This window comes from Somniosus microcephalus, chromosome 19, assembly GCF_052327205.1.
Source record: "Somniosus microcephalus isolate GS21.2 chromosome 19, FLI_Smic_1.0, whole genome shotgun sequence".
NCBI lineage: Eukaryota > Metazoa > Chordata > Chondrichthyes > Squaliformes > Somniosidae > Somniosus > Somniosus microcephalus.
The window spans coordinates 27866356-27884104 of record NC_141005.1 but is presented as its reverse complement, the minus strand read 5'-3'; the positions used below and the strand labels follow the sequence as shown (position 1 = coordinate 27884104).

General features: G+C 42.6%; 1 protein-coding gene across 1 annotated transcript in view; it reads right to left on the bottom strand.

Moving 5' to 3' along the window:
- Window positions 1–270: 270 nt before the first annotated feature.
- Window positions 271–17749, bottom strand: part of LOC147104268 (uncharacterized) — a 237957-nt gene continuing 220478 nt past the window's right edge. Inside the window, exons 8-12 of the mRNA XM_085961452.1 lie at window positions 14394–14565; window positions 13251–13354; window positions 10410–10531; window positions 9904–9985; window positions 271–8515 (exon numbers count right to left, since the gene is read on the bottom strand). Of these exons, the coding sequence (XP_085817578.1) occupies window positions 8504–8515; window positions 9904–9985; window positions 10410–10531; window positions 13251–13354; window positions 14394–14565 (492 nt within the window). The 3' untranslated portion in view covers window positions 271–8503. The remainder of the gene's footprint in view (window positions 8516–9903; window positions 9986–10409; window positions 10532–13250; window positions 13355–14393; window positions 14566–17749) is intronic.

The following is a 17749-nucleotide window of genomic DNA, read 5'->3' as shown; positions in this document are numbered from 1 at the left end:
GCTGAAATGCAGGGCCTTTAGGGTCACTGTCAATGGATGAATTAAGATGGGCCAAATGGCCATCCTCATCTGAAATTATCTTGTGATCACGATAGAGGCCAATTCTACTCTAACCTAATGATCACTCATGCATTGTTACAGCAGGAGACATTGGATCATGATCAGGAGCTGTTTACTGCCTTAACCAGTTAGCCATTAGTGCTCCATGATTTCTTGTGTTTACGTTAAAAGGAACAGATATGTTTTCTCAAAGACACAACAGGCAGGGGCTCAGAATAAAGTTTTTTTTTATTACTTATGAAACTATGTTGTACAAAAAATTTAATACCACAATATATTAATCTTACTGTGATCTGTATTTACAGAGCTTGGTAAGGCTGTCTGGAACAAGCAACAGGAAAAGAGAAACAATCATTTAAACCACATCCTTGAACACAAGGCTGTAGCCGTGTTCCATGTACAAACCAAACAAGCTCTTTCTCACGTGGGGTAGGGAGAGCAGTAGCTTTCAATTACAGCATACAACTGTGACTAAAACTCAAATTGGGTCTTTTTGTACAACATTAGATCAAATAATTACTCGTTCAGCATTGTAAATAAGTTTTGTGCTGTGGATTTAATTCTGCTGGAAGTGGGATCAAGGCTTTCTGAATACATTTCATCAAAGTCCCTCAAATAGGCACCAAGTCAGATAACTGTCACCCTGTGCACCAGGAGTGATTTTGAACCCAGACCTCAGTAAAGCGGTCAAGAGAAAATCAATAGAACTTTTTCTATTGCCGTTGTCTCAACTTGTCTGCTGAGAAAATATCTAAAGTGGAATCAGCTCCATCACGTCAACATGATGCAGTTATTCCAAATGAGCTTCTGGGTAAATCTACAGGGTCAGCAACATACAGTTGACTGTTTATTCCACCCCCAATATCCAATATTGAAACTTGTTAATTTATTGTTAAATTAACTACCAAAATCCAAGCACATAATCCCGCATAATCTGAGTTATGACCTTGCTTTCTCAAGATTTGTATATTTAAAAGGTTGGAAAAATAGAACATTTTGGGCTGAGGATTTTGTCACCAAATTACTTTAATCTTGAAAACATTCAAAAATTTGAATCATTAAACCTCCCATATTGGCACATATTCAAATGGATTAAGGGGAAATGTTATTCTCTAGTTTTTGAAGACTCTAAATTGGATTGATTCTGAACATGGACAATCTGATGTCAGATGTTGTGTTCGATCCAATTTTCAGAAGACATTAACTATCTCTTATAATTAACACACATGATTTTTCCCCTTATGGGGACAGTCAGAATTGGAGGAGCCAAAGTTTTTGTACCACTTCCTCCAAATGTTATACTTTGGTACAACACAAATATTAAGGTGGTTAATACCTGCTGTGCTATTTCCCTCTCTAAATGCACATTTACAATATTAAAGTGATTGATTAATGCAGCTTCTGGGCATTCAGAAAACTACAGTGTTTTAAAATTGAGCAGGCCCTATCTAAAGACAGAAGTTGAAATTAGTGAGGCAGCTGATGAACTGTTTGGATCTGATTAGAAAACAGCATTCTCTTCCCACCCAGTCCCCACCACCCCTCCTCCAACTTGACACAAAATGAACCTGGAATAAATCTTAAGGTAGTTTTGAAATCCAAATGATTTGGAATTCAAATGGCAGGATGGAAACATTTAATACTCTCTTCAGTTGAGGAGTGCTGAATGATGGCATTCCAAATTGAGATGCATCCCTCCCGTCCCTAATGTGCAGAAGCGTAAGGACACTGATGTGTTATCAGACTCAAAACATTTATGCACCACTTACTTACAATGACTTGGCACATAGTGTTACACTTACTTCACACTCAAATTCTTTTACAGTTTGTTATTTTTTTATTGCACTGCCCATTTTTCATTCGGAAGTACAATAAAACCCAAACTAGATCAATCCATCCGTTTTCATTCAAATAGCTCCCGATAAGTTATCCATACCAAATCATATAAATGAGATTTCTGGGCCTCTCCCATAGCCTAGTGACTTTATCCAGTGATTAGCTGAGCCACACAGATCAGGAAAGTCATAAGTTTGATTTCTGGACTGTACTGATTTAGCTAATATCAGGCATGTTGGTGTTAGGCCCCAGTGCCAGGGAGGGAAATGCCAGAGTTCCCATTTCGAATAGCTATCCAGCGACCCTTGCTCGAAGTGCCCATGTATGGAATCAGAGGAAGACAGTTTTGAGCTTCGCTGTAATGGTCCCAAGGAGGAACAGTCTGACTATCAATGCTCATGCATGATACCAAAAGGCAACAGTATCTGTGTAACCATACCCCAATAAGGACAGAATACCTTTCAGGATCGGGAGGGGAGAAATCATTCAACCAAAACGATATTTCTCAACTCACACCTCCATTACCTCAATTTACTTTTAGGTATCTGCTTATAATCTAAAGTAGTTAAACTGAACAAATAGTATAAAGGACATCTCTCTTCCTCAATGGACATCTTACCCAGACAACTGTACAATAGACTGGAAGCACAGTACTGGTGATATCATTTTGCTTTAAATCTTCCTGCTGGAAGGTGAAAGTTCAATCCCTTACTCCTATACAAAGATTTAAGATTCCTTTCTTATCTCCTGCTTTCCCCCAATTTACAAGTTTGTTTAATTATTTTTTGGCATACTGCTGGTTAGGAGTTTTTAGATGGATAGTGATACTACCCAATGCTGAAGATTCTGGACTCCATTAAGAGCAACTCTTACCATTACCTTCCACACACTCCATTACGTTTGGTCCTGAACAGGTTTGCCATGTTGCTCACTAGTTTGATTTACTGATGGCTAGCTTGTGGTTGTACATTCGGGCTTTATTATTCTGTTCAGATACAGTGCTTTTTCTTCTCCCCTCTTTACCTTTGATTCCACAAAATGTTATGCTGACAATCAAAAATAAAATGATACCAATAACCATTTAGTACATTGGTAAAATCTTCCAGATGTAAAACCCTTTCTACCTGCCCTATATCCAGAAGAACGAATGCAGGTAGTTAAAATCTTGCAGTAGATGCCTCGGCATCACATCTGTGCTGACTAAATGCTGTAGAGCCTCAGAATGTTTACATTTACCTTGGTTGAATTTTGGGATAAAAGTATAGAAAATTACTCCCCCAACTGTGGTTGATGTGGGTATTCTCACCGTCCCAAAAAGGTGACAGATTTCATTAGAAATGAACGAGACTGTTGTGGGGCTGGAGAGATCCCTGCAAGACATTTAGAGAGTGGACAGAGGGGTTTTCTACCACTGTGTGAGATTAGTTTAATTTCCTGTTGTTCGTATGCGCTTATTTCTTCTGCTGAAGTGGAGTCATCCTCATTCAGAGAAATACAAATGCACCACAACTTTAGTTTTAACTGCCGCCATGTCCAAAAACGACAGGAGGAAACACAAAGTTTCTTTCATCAATAAGTGACTCGTAAAAGTGTCGGTAAACTGAAACCCTTTGTCCATTAAGAAGTGCTTATCAACCAGCTATAAAATCAAACAATTTACAACTCTATTTAAAATCAAGCATTGAGCCAACATTTCATTCATGACCAGTCTCTAACCAATCCCAGGAGAGATGTTGCATTATCCTGTACCTTTCATTTGGCTCTTAGGGAACTGAGCTATAGTATCCATCATGAAAGATTAGCTTCATAAACTTTGTGCGTGTGTGCTTTTTTGTGTGTGGAGATCATTTTAAAAATGTTTAAACCTAACTTTGCAAAGAACTGGCAATATTTATCAATGAGATGAAGGTATGCCCTATTTTCACTTTGTTCCTCAGCTGAATCAAAGACATGGGGAGAATTCAAGCTGCACTGGAGGCTAGGATGGACGAATTGAAATATGAAAAGGATGAGCTTGATGGTGAATGGCCTTTCCTTGTCCTCAACATCTTATGTTCTTGTTTTCAGAGAGTTTCTGAGTTCCCTGGTTTCACTATCTCCAAACTCAAATCTTCAGATCAAAAGGCCAAGGGAGAATTTCTACCTTTACTGCTTGGGCGGTAAACTGGTGCAGTGGATTGCCCGCCTGTTCTAGTACCCGCCCGATTTTCATTTCAATTGATTTCACTGAGGGGGTGATTTTCTCCACCAATTTACCATCCTTCGGTGAAGGTGAAAATGACCCCCAAGTGTCTTTACCTTAACACTGCACAGATCCCTACCCATATTTGACCTGAAAGCATACGGTGTAAAGTGTTCTTCTGGAGCAATGGCCCTGAACAGGTGATGGTGACAGTCATCACCAAGTATTTTTGAAGTTTCTGAGGCAGATACTGTTGAATTGATTCTTTCCATCACCAAACTACTCAACTCAATTTTTCTATTAAGTGATCTACATGGGATGATGTTAAAAAAAGGACTGAATTATATCTTCTCTCAAAGAATGATGAATAATCACCCCCTTCACATAATGTAAAACATGATTTGGGTATCTACTGACAAGTGCACTATCCCATTGCTAGAAGTTACCAGGCTTAGACAAGTTGATTAATGGTATTTGCAGAGAAGGTGGTCGTTATACTAATGCCATACTGTGTCTTTGGTGATGTTTAATGGGGCACTTCCTTCAGTAAAAGCAATGATAAAGATCTTCAAGGGAGACATAAGGTGGCAGACCCCCATTGGGAGCTTCCAATGTACTTATTTACAAAAAGTGATAGTACAAATTGAATCCTTAAAACTCCCTATAGGGAGGTGAAAAAATTAATCAGTCGCCCCAGAGTTACATACACCTTCTAGCGGCCAATGTGAGAACAGCATTGGTTGAAGTCTGGGAGCACACTATCTGCCTACTATATTGGTCAGGAGAGACCCAAGAAAAGGACAAAGATTCAGGACTATATGCTGAAAACCCTAACTGGACACAGCTGCTCTGCTCAGCCAATACTAGAAGGGACTAAGCACAGAGGAACAAGAATTCTACCTGATGTTTGATTCCACTGTTGTAAAGAATCAAGCTAATCACACGTAGGTAAGCTGACACATGTACACCTTCAGACATGCAGATAAATGAGGAGCAATACATTAGCTAGTCCTTTGAGATGTCACTGAAAATTGGCCATTTGTGGTGGTGTCTACTTTAGACCAATTTTGTACATCACTGTTCCAAAGTGGAATGTGATGCACCAAGGGATTGAATTAAAAGGCTTCGTTTTACTCTCAGTGCAGCAGCTAACACTGAAGAGCGGAATGGGTTGAAAGAGAAAAAGTTTTGCTGGTGGGAGGACAGGAATTCCACACCTCATTATCAATTAAACATAACAAAGGACTCAATAATACACAATGAATAGACTTTGATCAGATTGTAAAACTAAAATACATAAAAAAAAGAAAATTTAGTGATTACAGATATCACATTCATCATCGTTCTTTTAAAATATAAAATACCACATACTTTGTTATAATTCTCAAACTTACATTCAGAATAAAGATTGCGAGAAGCTGTTGTGCAACACAAGTGACTAACCACCCAGATGCCAACTTTACAGAGGAACTTAATTACCTCCTGATCTGGTAGACATCAAAACTGTGCAGGAAATTCTTCCCCACAATTACACATCACTGGGTATGAAGAAGATGGCAAGATGGCCGATACCTGGTCTTTAAAAGGGGGAAAAAAAACACAACACACACACAAAACCCAAGACATTCACTATGCAGTGTTCTGTGCTGGTGAGTTTGTGTCGTATTTCACATCACTCAGTAAAGGAACAAAATAGGAAACATGACAATTTAAATGGTAAGTAATCTGAGCATGCCCAGCTAGCACAATGGATCACGGGACCATTACGGCAACATTTTAAAATGAAGGTTCCCCATGATTCAGTGGGATATTTTGGTTATGCTCTGTATATAGCAATGAGGCAATATCAAGTTTTAAAAAAAAGCTCCATTCTAGCCAAAAGGCAACCAGGGCTGCTGTCAGGTGGCAAAGATAGAATTACAGTGGTTTTATATCTAGTCAGGTTGCTGTAGACAAGATATGTTTACCATGTTAGCATTCTTCATTAGCTAGATGTCAGCTTCTAAAGGGCTAAAGATTGAATGGTCAAATAACCAGAAACCAATCTTAAAAACTCGAGTAAGGTGTGTCTAAGGGCAGGCACTTAACATAATCTCAGTGTGGAAGGTCAAGCACATACATTGGCCAAAGTCACAGGAATTTCACACTCTGTAAAGCTTTATTCTGAATGTTTCACCATAAAAAAATATACAACATCCAGACTTCCTCTTAGGAGTTCAGTCTCATTTCAGTGCATACTCTGAACTTTGAGAAACAAAACCCAGATCGCAACCATAGTTATGATCTTTGCAGAATAGTGGTAATGTAAACACATGGCACAAAATCTATGGCAGCTCACAACCAGATAAGGTGGGGGGGGGGGGCGTGGGTTGACTGGAGGCTTACCCCAGTTAAGGTACTGGATAACTGGAAGCATATCCTAGCAGTTCAGTACCCCTTTTACATTGGATCAACAACATCACAACCTTCCTTCTCCTCGACAATTCATTAATTGTGTGTGGTAGCAATCTCTTTGCAATATCCACGTATCAAATGGACAAAGGGGAATCCCTCATACCTATTAAGTATGTATATTAACAGTGTAATATCCAATATATACAGTGTCATGTTGCAACCCCACTTGAATTGGGTGGAAGAGAGGGGAGAGGAAAAGGCAGTGGAGGAAGAAAGCACAGGCAAGATGCACTAGTGACATGTTCAGTTCCTTTGTTCTTTGCTTGCTATGGAAATATTGTAATGTTATGGAGCCATTGTCCCTAGGTCTGTAATAAAGGATATGCTGACTGACTGACTGACTGTAGTGCTGCACCGCTAATTATTCTTATATTATCTCTAATTTTAATCCTGGATTTTACATTTTTTATCCTTTCTATAGATTCACCCATTGCGCAACACTGCCTGAAGGGAGAGGGCAGACAGGTGACTTGCTACCCAGCTTCTGCCAATATTGACACCTGGGGAGGAGGTTGGCCTGCTGTCTGGTATTTCAGCCCACTGAATGGTGGAGCTCTTGACTGGTTACCTGGTATCTCTGTTGTTCTGATATTGTCCTAATGTCTTGGAGGTATTCACTGCCTACTGGGGGAAGTGAGGGGGAGGGGTTGAGCTTCAGTCAGCCACACTCTCAGGTATGGAGCCAGATTTACAACTTGTTTACAAAAGGCAAACCCCCCCCCCCCCCAAAAAGTACAAATATTTACACCCCTTTGTGCAGACAGTTGCTAAGTTTTAACAGGTTATTGCTTTTCTCTCTGCATCTGAAGGGAAAAAATAAAAATAAGTAGTATTTCTCTATTATATTGAACAGAAGCACAATCTTTCAACGAGACATTCGGCCTACCTGGCAGGTTGGCAGATATTTCAATAATTCATAAACACAGGTGAGTGCTCCTTGTGAAAATCAGTGTCAAAAAAAAAAAAGGTTTTTGCCAATGATACAAGTATTTTGTAAAAATTGTTCTACATCTAGTCAATCATAACCAGTCAGTTATGCTCGCATTCCTGTCATGGTGGTAAACACTTTGTTCTTTTGTTTACATTTTTATAAAATCAGAAAACACACACACTGTCTAGTTCTTCTTAACAAGAGTTCAAGAGGAGTGAATGAAGCAAGGATTCTACAAATCAATTCCAAGTGCACGGAGGGGCATGGGGAAGGTGATCGATCGTTGGTTTAATACTTACTCTCCTGATACACACATACAATGCGACATACAGGGCACCCAATGGGCACAAATTATATTAAAATGTACATTATATGGAGGTCACCATGATATTATCGTGAAACAGGATCACCCAGAAAGATGATGCAAACAAGTTTAAGTAAGGAATTGATTTTTAGAGTCGTCTCTTTTTGTTTTATTACCACTAGCACCGAAGCGTTAGCAGTTCTGGAACAGAATGAACAATGTAGGGTAGTCCGAGTCAGGTGGGTGGTGAATTCCATTCCAGTAAGTTCGGCTCATCTGCTCTCTGCGTTGGAACACTATTCAAGAATTTCCTGGTGAACAGTTGTAGTTCCAGCAGGCCACAGTGGCCATATACACCAGAACGTCCTGGGTCACAGGCTCTCCAATCCCCATCTTCCACAAATACTGCCCCCTCTCTTAACTGAAGCACTGTGGAGAACACCCAGCTCAATCACAGCCATTAAATTGTGTTTTTTTTAAAATTTATTATTTGTTTTAAAGTGACATTTCTTAGGGTTTCAGGCAATGAACCCTAGTATCTGACAAAATAGAGCACTATTCTGATTCATGTATGAAGTTTAAGCAGCCTATTCACAAAGTACTATGGGAAGGCACCATGCAGGTAGCGAGGCAGGACGCGACAGCAGCAGCATGTTTTTTTTTTCTTTTTTCTTTCTTTTTAAAGTTGGTGGAGAGTTAAGGCTTGTATCAGACTCATTTTCCTCTTGGGTCTTATTCATTCTTTGTTCTGTAAAATAAAATAAACCAAACGTTTCAGTATTGGAAAGAAGACTTACTCAAACGGGACCCATTCTCCCCATTCCACGATTCGCAGGTGCACCTTTTTAACAAATATACACATACGCCTCTCCTTAGTCACTCAACGGGCACAGCTCACTCATGCATCACTCAGCTGAGCACTCCAGCCCAATTTTCTGTCCAACAACATACATAGACACCAACATTTGTTGCCTGATTGGTCACTTGTGCACATCCTAAATGGCTCTCCAGTTAGATGGAAGATTCCTGACATAAGAAAACTACTAGGCACTTGGTCTAAGTGTTAAACAAAGCTTTAATCAACTGTTTTACAACATGGAGGTCTAGTTGTGTCCTTCACTAGTTCCTGTTAAGAATGTCCTGCGCAAGCTGGGCCCGTGCCCGAGTATTTATACTCTCACTGGACAGCGCCACCAGTAGGCCGCTCAGTATTATTTCATAAGTCTTTCTTTCATGAATGACTGATTCATGTCAATTCCCATTTGAGAGTCAGGGTCTGATGGCAGAAACAATTGATCCTCACACTGGGGAACCTGGGATCCGATTCTAGTCTTGACATACATTTCAGGCCATTAAACTGTCCCAACAATATTCTTTAACCAGTCTCAAGAGTACTCAGTACTACACTACTGTGGAAATTTTCATTTCCCACACTAATTCCTTTCTGAGTGCATCTCTGCCTCCAAGACTTATTGTACAAAATTGTGGCACTTTCTGCATGAAGTAGTTCAGGGATGCTGCACACTTGCCCCGGCCGTCACTGACCCTCACCATTATGAAGATCAACAATGAGGGATGCTCAAGCGTTCACTTGGTTGAGTTTTTTTTTCAAATCCTGAATCCACTCCATTAACAATTCTTTCTTCCACTCCCTATAGCACAATCCAATTTGACTCCATATACGACTAGGACTGGTGATTTGTCATGGCAAAATATGGTAAAAATTAGGTGACAGCCATTGGTATAACAAGGAAATTCATGCTCATTGAAAGCTCGGTCCAATTAGGACTGAGTAACAGGTTGGCCCTCTTATTCTATCTCTGCAAGCAAGCAGCCAGTACAACTCCACCAGACCTTCAAATGGCTATTGTTGCTCTCTCCCTCCTGAATCCCACTACAGTACGAGCTGCTCCTACTAGCTCTCCATCCAGACTATAGTATTGCTGCTCTTTCGCTTCTGAATTTGCCCAGAAGAAGCTGGATGTTACGCGATGAATAATCACTAGCCTTATTTCTGAGATCACAGCATTCTCAACCAACCTTCAAATTGCACTTAACTGTGTAGCACTATACAGGGGGATTGAACTTGGACTAATGCATGGAGTGACAGGTTCACAGTAGCTCATGAGGTCTTACCCAATCCGGACAATTAGGCTGTTGCAGACTCAATCTTTTTAACTTCAGTTCCTTTAACCATGAAGGAGGCAATTCTTTTGACCTAAAGGGAGGAATAGAAATGCCAAAGTCTCATCATAATCATGTACATTAGAGAGTAAAAGATGGCTGGAAGTGCAATACGAAGTTGTAACACACTCATGGGATTGACTTTGTGTCATAATGTGAACCCCCCGAAACTGTCCAAAGCCAGACTGTATGCAACAGCTTTGAACGCACTCATCGCTGGATCACAGGACAATAAGAGACATTATTTGTAACGGAGAGAAGGCAGGCGCGCGAGTCAGCCCCTCGGTGATGACATGTGCCTCCTGGAAGAAGGCTCAAGACAGATGCTGGGAGCAAAATCTCCTGCCAGGTTTCTCAGTTGCTTGGCTCAGGAAACTAGTGAGAGCGCAGAGGGGCTTTAAACACTCAAAATCTGCACTGGAAACACAGTTTGAACACACTGAAAAATCTCTGCTTACACTTCCTCTTTGGCAGCTTTAGCTGGCCGCAGACCGAACCCTTGCTGGGCAGGAGGCCTGTGACTCTGATCACTCAATCTATGTGCAGCTTCTTTCCTTTGTTTGTTTCTCTCTATGCAGGCCTAGGAAAAAGAGATAGAAACAAAACTAGAGTAACTCGGCAGTCATGCTGACATTGGGTACAATTAATTGAAGTGTTTGTGCACAAACTACATCCAGCTCTTCCTAAACAGAAGGTAGAAAAAAAATCATTCAATGAGAAAAGGTGGTTTAACCCATCAGGACTGTGTCTAAGCTGATCTGTCATGTACTCTACTGTAATCTCCTGAGGAATGGTTCTGCAAACATTCTCCCTGTCCCAACAAAAATAAATCAAATAAAACTCTTGAGTATCTGTCTAACCTCACATTCCATATTATATATCCTAGACCAGTTCCCATTGAGATTTCCATGATCCCAGCAGCTCAGGAGTCGCTGCGTTCCAAACAGCATTTGATTATCTCCATCAGTCCTTATCCTTGTAACCTTAAATCCTGTTTCTATCCAGGTATTCATCCAGTTCCTTTTAAAGGTGTTAATTGACACAGCATTAATTGCTCCATCTAGGAGTTTATTCGACACATCCACAAGTTTAAAAAAAATCTTCTAATCTCAAGTCTTGCACGAGACTTGTTAATGTTATACTTGTCTCCTTTAGTTTTAGACTCACAGTTCAAATTGAAAAACCTTAGCCATTCTTCTCCACATTTAAAAAACTGGATACTTTTTCCTCTCAAACTTTTGTTCCCAGTCTCTCTAACTTAGAGCCCAAAGTCTTGGCTAATTTCTCCATAAGCTTCTCTGAGTTCTGCTGAATGTGGCCATGTCCTTTTGAAGAGTAGGGTGCCCAAAATTACACACATTATGTCAAATGTGACATTACCAATGATCGACACAAGGTTGGAATCATTTTATCTGACATGGTCAAAAGAACTTTGAGATGGATCCTTGTATTTGATAATAAAAGTAGAAATTGCTGGAAATACTCAGCAGGTCAGGCAGCATCTGTGGAGAGAAGTGACAAGTTAACGTTTCAAGTCACTTCTCTCCACAGATGCTGCCTGATCTGCTGTTTAACAGATGGTTACAAATTGGCTTTGGCAGAAACCTAGGAGCAGGTTGGCTGTATGTCCCCTTTGGCACAGGTGCAGTCAGGGTATTGTATTCCCAAGCCCACGCTGTAGAAGAAAACTTTGTAAAAAAAAAGTTTGTAACTCATCTGCATTTCCATCATTTACCACAAGGTGCCCCCATAATCTGTACAGGATCACAGAGCATGTTTCTACAACCACTTGGTTTCCCCAAATACCATCAACATCTCTGGTACAGCATAGTTCCTGCTTCATTACAGAAATCACATCAAACACCGTACTGAAAACACATTCTGAGATAGTGTGGTGTAGAGTAGAAGGCAGTGTATCTATTATAATTCTAGCATTTTTTCCAGACATACTACAGTATTAGTGTTCTTGGGACTGGGTATGCCTCAGGAAAATGCTAAAAGAGAAAATGACAAAGAAACAAATGGATATAATAATATTTCCCCCCCCCCCAATTCTCCTGAACTTGCCGAGTCCTACGGGGACGTGGCCATGGGTACTGGGTGCCCTCTGGTTACCATACCTCAATCAAGTGGCTGCCCAGGGGTAGGGAGAAACATCACTGCCAGTCATGTCCTCACTGAATGCTCGTGCATGCCTGGCTGATTCTCATTCCTCAGAACAGGGGCACTGATGCCAACTGTAGTTCCCCTCTAACCACCCCAGCTGACAGCAGCTAATTCAGAATCAGGTACTGAATGTGCGAACATCTTCTCTGTGTGCTTCCACTACACACTATTTGCACCCACTGAGCCGCTGTGAAGAAAGAATTTGCATTTATAAAGCGTCTTTTATGACCTCATTTTTACAGCCCAATGAAGTACTTTGTGAAATGTACTCACTATTGTGATGCAGGAGATGCAGTAGCTTATTTGCACACAGCAAGGTCCCACAAAAAGCAATGAGATAATGAACCAGATCATCTGTTTAAGGTGTTGGTTAAATATAAATATTGGCAAGGACACTAGGAGAACTCCCCTGCCCCTCTTCAAAGTGTGACATGGGATCTGTTACGCTCACTTGAGAGGACAGATGGCGCTTCAATTTGACGTCTCATCTGAAAGTTGTTACCTTTGACAGTGCTGCACTCCCTCATTACTGCACTGAAGTGCCATCTTAGATTATATGCTCAAGTCTGTGGAGTGGGACTTGACTCGGAGGCAAGAATGCTACCAACTGAACCACAACTGGCACCTATGTTCACTCTTCAGTAAATACATTTTCAGGAAATATTTTAGTGGTCTGTGCATCTGCGGAGCAAGAACTTTACAGAATTACATCATTACAGAAGCCAGTGTATTAACTTTATTGAATGTTCCTGAAACTACTAAAGTGAATGAAGAACAGCATTAGTAAGTGACTGAATGAAGAGTAAAACTCCTCACTGTGCAGTTACAGGTGTTCTTCACCTGATTATTGGGCTGTATGAAGTGCAAGATTTGTTCATGCATGTGCCTTCCCCCTTTGAGTCTTAGCTCAATGTTTTAAGTGATGAAATTATATTAGGGTACTAGAGCCACCAACTCCTAACCGATGCAGGTCTCGCGCAGTGGAAAGTAATCTCAAAGTACCTTGAGGCTGGAATGGCCTCCTTGAGGTTGGATTATTGAATCAGTAAGGAATTACAGTGTGGAGGGGACATTAGTGTCCTCTTTGGTATATTAGACCAGCTATAAGAAGCCCACTTTTCAGAGAGCTTTACCTTTAGTACTGCGGGGTCCATCCCAGGAAACATTGCGACTTTCTGACACTGTGGTATTGCAAACGCCTCGTTAATCAATTCTTCAGGAGCAACTGGTTTGGGTTCTGATGAAGGAAGAGTTGAGGAACAGTAATGTTAGCCTTAAAAATGGCAGAAACATAGTAGTGCCCCTTGTTTTCTTCCCCTCTTTAATTTCCACATATCACAATTGCTGGCCGAGATAGCGGGCAGGTGTCTTACGCTGGTCTTTCTCTTTTCTCCCCTCGGCTCCTGCAGATTATTGCCGGTTCTCCCCCAGCACTGTGCTTTAGATGCCAATTTTCATGTCTGAGCGTGGACATATTAGCAAATTATTTGGCGACAGGGCTATGACAGTTGAGCCTGATCCTGCCCTCGCCCAATGTTCACGCACACGTACTTCAGGCAAGGGTCACAGTGAAGCGATTTAGATCAAGAATCCTGGCCGATCTTTTTCCTTGCTAACCTAGAGACTAGGAGGTCAATTGGAGCACCTCACTTGCTGCCTGGGCGAAGATCAGCTAATACAGCGGAGACTTCGGATTGAACCTGGGACCTTACTGGTCTGTATGACTCAGCTATGCGGTGAATACATTTTCTGAGCCACGGAGGAAAAAAACAGCAGAAGTCTTGGACTGTTTGGAGTTGCCATTCTTCCTCCCTGTGGGGATGCAGCCAGCATCCACTGGGCTCCTTCCCATGATGGCAGAACTGAGATTCATCCTACAGAGAATGAGGGATAAACCTACTTCTTCCCACTGTAGGGCACAGTGGCAAGAGCTGCTGAGTTTGTGGTGCCTCACCAGCAACCACAATCATCCTTAATGAATGTTCACAACAGATAAAACGAGCATACAGCAGATAGAATCATATAGCACAGGAAGCCATTCGGCCCATCATGCTGGTGCCTGCAAACCTTTTCTTCTCAAGTATATATCCAATCCAGATCACAGTGGCAGATAGTAGTTTGAGTGAAAGTGGGTGAATTCACCAACTCTTGGGTTACATGCTGCTGGTTTGCATGCTGATCAATCTAGACAGAATCCAGGTCTGCTTCCTGTGATTGCTGTTCTCAGTTAGGAAAAAATGGTGCTTCTCACCCATTCCTGTCCCATCCCGTCTTACCTGTGGAATCCTTATAGATCCAGGAATCTTCAAATGTTTCAGGCACCTGGTCTGTGCATTCAGATGGGTCTCCCATGCCTGTCTTCCTGTGTTTTGTTGGTGCCCGGCGTAAAGTCTTCCTGCCAAGCTGTATCCGGCTCTTCTGGGGACCGCTGTCCAGTGTGGTTACAGGCTGGGGGGGGGGGAGAGCAATTGGGAAAGAAAGCAGTTAAGGCTCAAGCTCAATCTTGTGTAACTTGTTTCCAAAATAAATAGTTTGTGCTCATCAATGCGAAGGATGTTAATGCTAGGGAATGGAACACAGTATCAATTTTGTCACCAAATGTCAACATCAAGCACTCCCAGGCAGGACAAGTTGAGAAGGCTGTTAAAAAGCATATGGAATCCTTGGCTTTATTAACAGAGCCATAGAGTACAAAAGCAAGGAAGTTATGCTAAACCTTTATAAAACACTGGTTAGGTCTCAACTGGAATATTATGCTCAATTCTGGGCAGCACACTTTAGGAAGCATGTCAAGGCCTTAGAGAGGGTGCAGAAGAGATTTACTTGAATGGTACCGGGGATGAGGGACTTCAGGCTATATGGAGAGACTGGAAAAGCTGGGGTTGTTCTCTTTAGAACAGAGAAGGTTAAGAGGGATACATTCAGAACAGATCTAGCAGCTCAAAACTGGGCATCCATGAGGCGCTGTGGGCCATCAGCAGCAGAATTGTATTCCACCACAATCTGTAACCTCATGGCCCGGCATATCCCTCACTCTACCATTACCATCAAGCCAGGAGACCAACCCTGGTTCAATAAGGAGTGTAGAAGAGCATGCCAGGAGCAGCACCAGGCGTACCTAAAAACGAGGTGCCAACTTGGGGAAGCTGCAACACAGGACTACATGCATGCTAAAAAGCAGAAGCAGAATGCTATAGACAGAGCTAAGTGATCCCACAATCAACAGATCAGATCGAAGCTCTGCAGTCCTGCCACATCCAGTCGTGAATGGTGGTGGACCATTAAACTAACGGGAGGAGGAGGCTCCATGAATATCCCCATCCTCAATGATGGTGGAGCTCAGCACGTGAGTGCAAAAGACAAGGCTGAAGCGTTTGCAACCATCTTCAGCCAGAAGTGCCGAGTGGATGATTCATATCGGCCAACTCCCGAGGTCCCCACCATCACAGAAGCCAGTCTTCAGCCAATTTGATTCACTCCACGTGATATCAAGAAACGGCTGAGCACACTGGATACAACAAAGGCTGTGGGCCCCGACAACATCCCGACTATAGTGCTGATGACTTGTGCTCCAGAACTAACCACGCCTCTAGCCAAGCTGTTCCAGTATAGCTACAACACAAGCATCTATCCGACAATGTGGAAAACTGCCCAGGTATGTCCTGTCCACAAAAAGGCCAAATTCAACCCGGCTAATTACCGCCCCATCAGTCTACTCTCAATCATCAGCAAAGTGATGGAAGGTGTCCTCGACAGTGCTATCAAGCGGCACTTACTCACCAATAACCTGCTCACTGATGCCCAGTTTGGGTTCCGCCAAGACCACTTGGCTCCCGACCTCATTACAGCCTTGGTCCAAACATGGACAAAGGAGCTGAATTCCAGAGGTGAGGTGAGAGTGACTGCCCTTGACATCAAGGCAGCATTTGACCAAGTGTGGCATCAAGGAGCCCTAGTAAAACTGAAGTCAATGGGAATCGGGGGGGAAAACGCTCCACTGGCTGGAGTCATACCTAACACAAAGGAAGATGGTTGTGGTGATTGAAGGTCAATCATGACAGCCCCAGGACATCGCTGCAGGAGTTCCTCAGGGCAGTGTCCTAGGCCCAACCATCTTCAGCTGCTTCATCAATGACCTTCCCTCCAACATAAGGTCAGAAATGGGGATGTTCGCTGATGGCTGCAGTGTTCAGCGCCATTCACAACTCCTCAGATAATGAAGCAGTCCATGCCCACATGCAACAAGACCTGGACGACGTTCAGGCTTGGGCTGATAAGTGGCCGGTAACATTCGCGCCACAGAAGTGCCAGGCAATGACTATCTCCAACAAGCAAGAGTCTAACTACCTCCCCTTGACATTCAATGGCATTACCATCGCTGAATCCCCCACTATCAACATCCTGGCGGGTCACCATTGACCAGCTACATAAATACAGTGGCAGCAAGAGCAGGTCAGAGGCTAGGTATTTTGTGGCGAGCGTCTCACTTCCTGACTCCCCAAAGCCTTTCTACCATCTACAAGGCACAAGTAAGAAGTGTGATGGAATACTCTCCACTTGCCTAGATGAGTGCAGCTCCAACAACACTCAAAAAGCTTGACACCATCCAGGACAAAGCAGCCCGCTTGATTGGCACCCCATCCACCACCTTAAACAGTCACTCCCTCCAACACCGGCATACCGTGGCTGCAGTGTGTACCATCTACAAGATGCACTGCAGGAACTCGGCAGCACCTCCCAAACCTGCGACCTCTTCCACCTAGAAGGACAAGGGCAGCAGGCTCATGGGAACACCACCACCTCCAAGTTCCCCTCCAAGTCACGCACCATCCTGACTTAGAAGTATATCGCCGATCCTTCATCGTCGCTGGGTCAAAATCCTGGAACTCCCTCCCTAACAGCACTGTGGGAGTACCTTCACCACACGGACTGCAGCGGTTCAAGAAGGCGGTTCACCACCACCTTCTCAAGGGCAAATGTAAGAAGTCACACAACACCAGGTTATAATCCAACAGTTTTATTTGAAATCACAAGCTTTCGGAGTGCTGCTCCTTCGTCAGGGCAATTAGGGATGGGCAATAAATGCTGGCCTTGCCAGCGACGCCCACATCCCATAAACGAATAAAAAAAAAGATTTCATAGAGGTGTTCAAAATCATGAATGGTTTTGCTGAAGTAAATAAGGAGAAAGCCAGTGGCAGAAGGGTCAGTAACCAGAGGTCACAGATTTAAGATGATTGGCAAAAGAACCAGAAGCGACACGAGGACATTTTTTTAATGCAGCGAGTTGTGTTCTGGAATGTACTGCCTGAAAGGGCGGTGGAAGTAGATTCAATAGTAACTTTCTAAAAAGAATTGGATTAATGCTTGAAGGGGAAAAAAATGACAGGGCTATGGGGTGGGACTAACTGGATAGCTCTTTCAGAGAGCAGCACAGGCATGATGGGCCGAATGGCCTCCTTCTGTGCTGTATCATTCTATGGTTCTATATCTGGGAAGGGTCACCTAGCAACTCTCACAATTCTTGACGGGATACTGGAAAAAGTTTGCTTTCTGGGAGGCAATTTCATCCTGTTGGATTTGAACCCAGGTCCCAGAGTTGAAAAGACAACATGCTAACCTACTGCACCAGC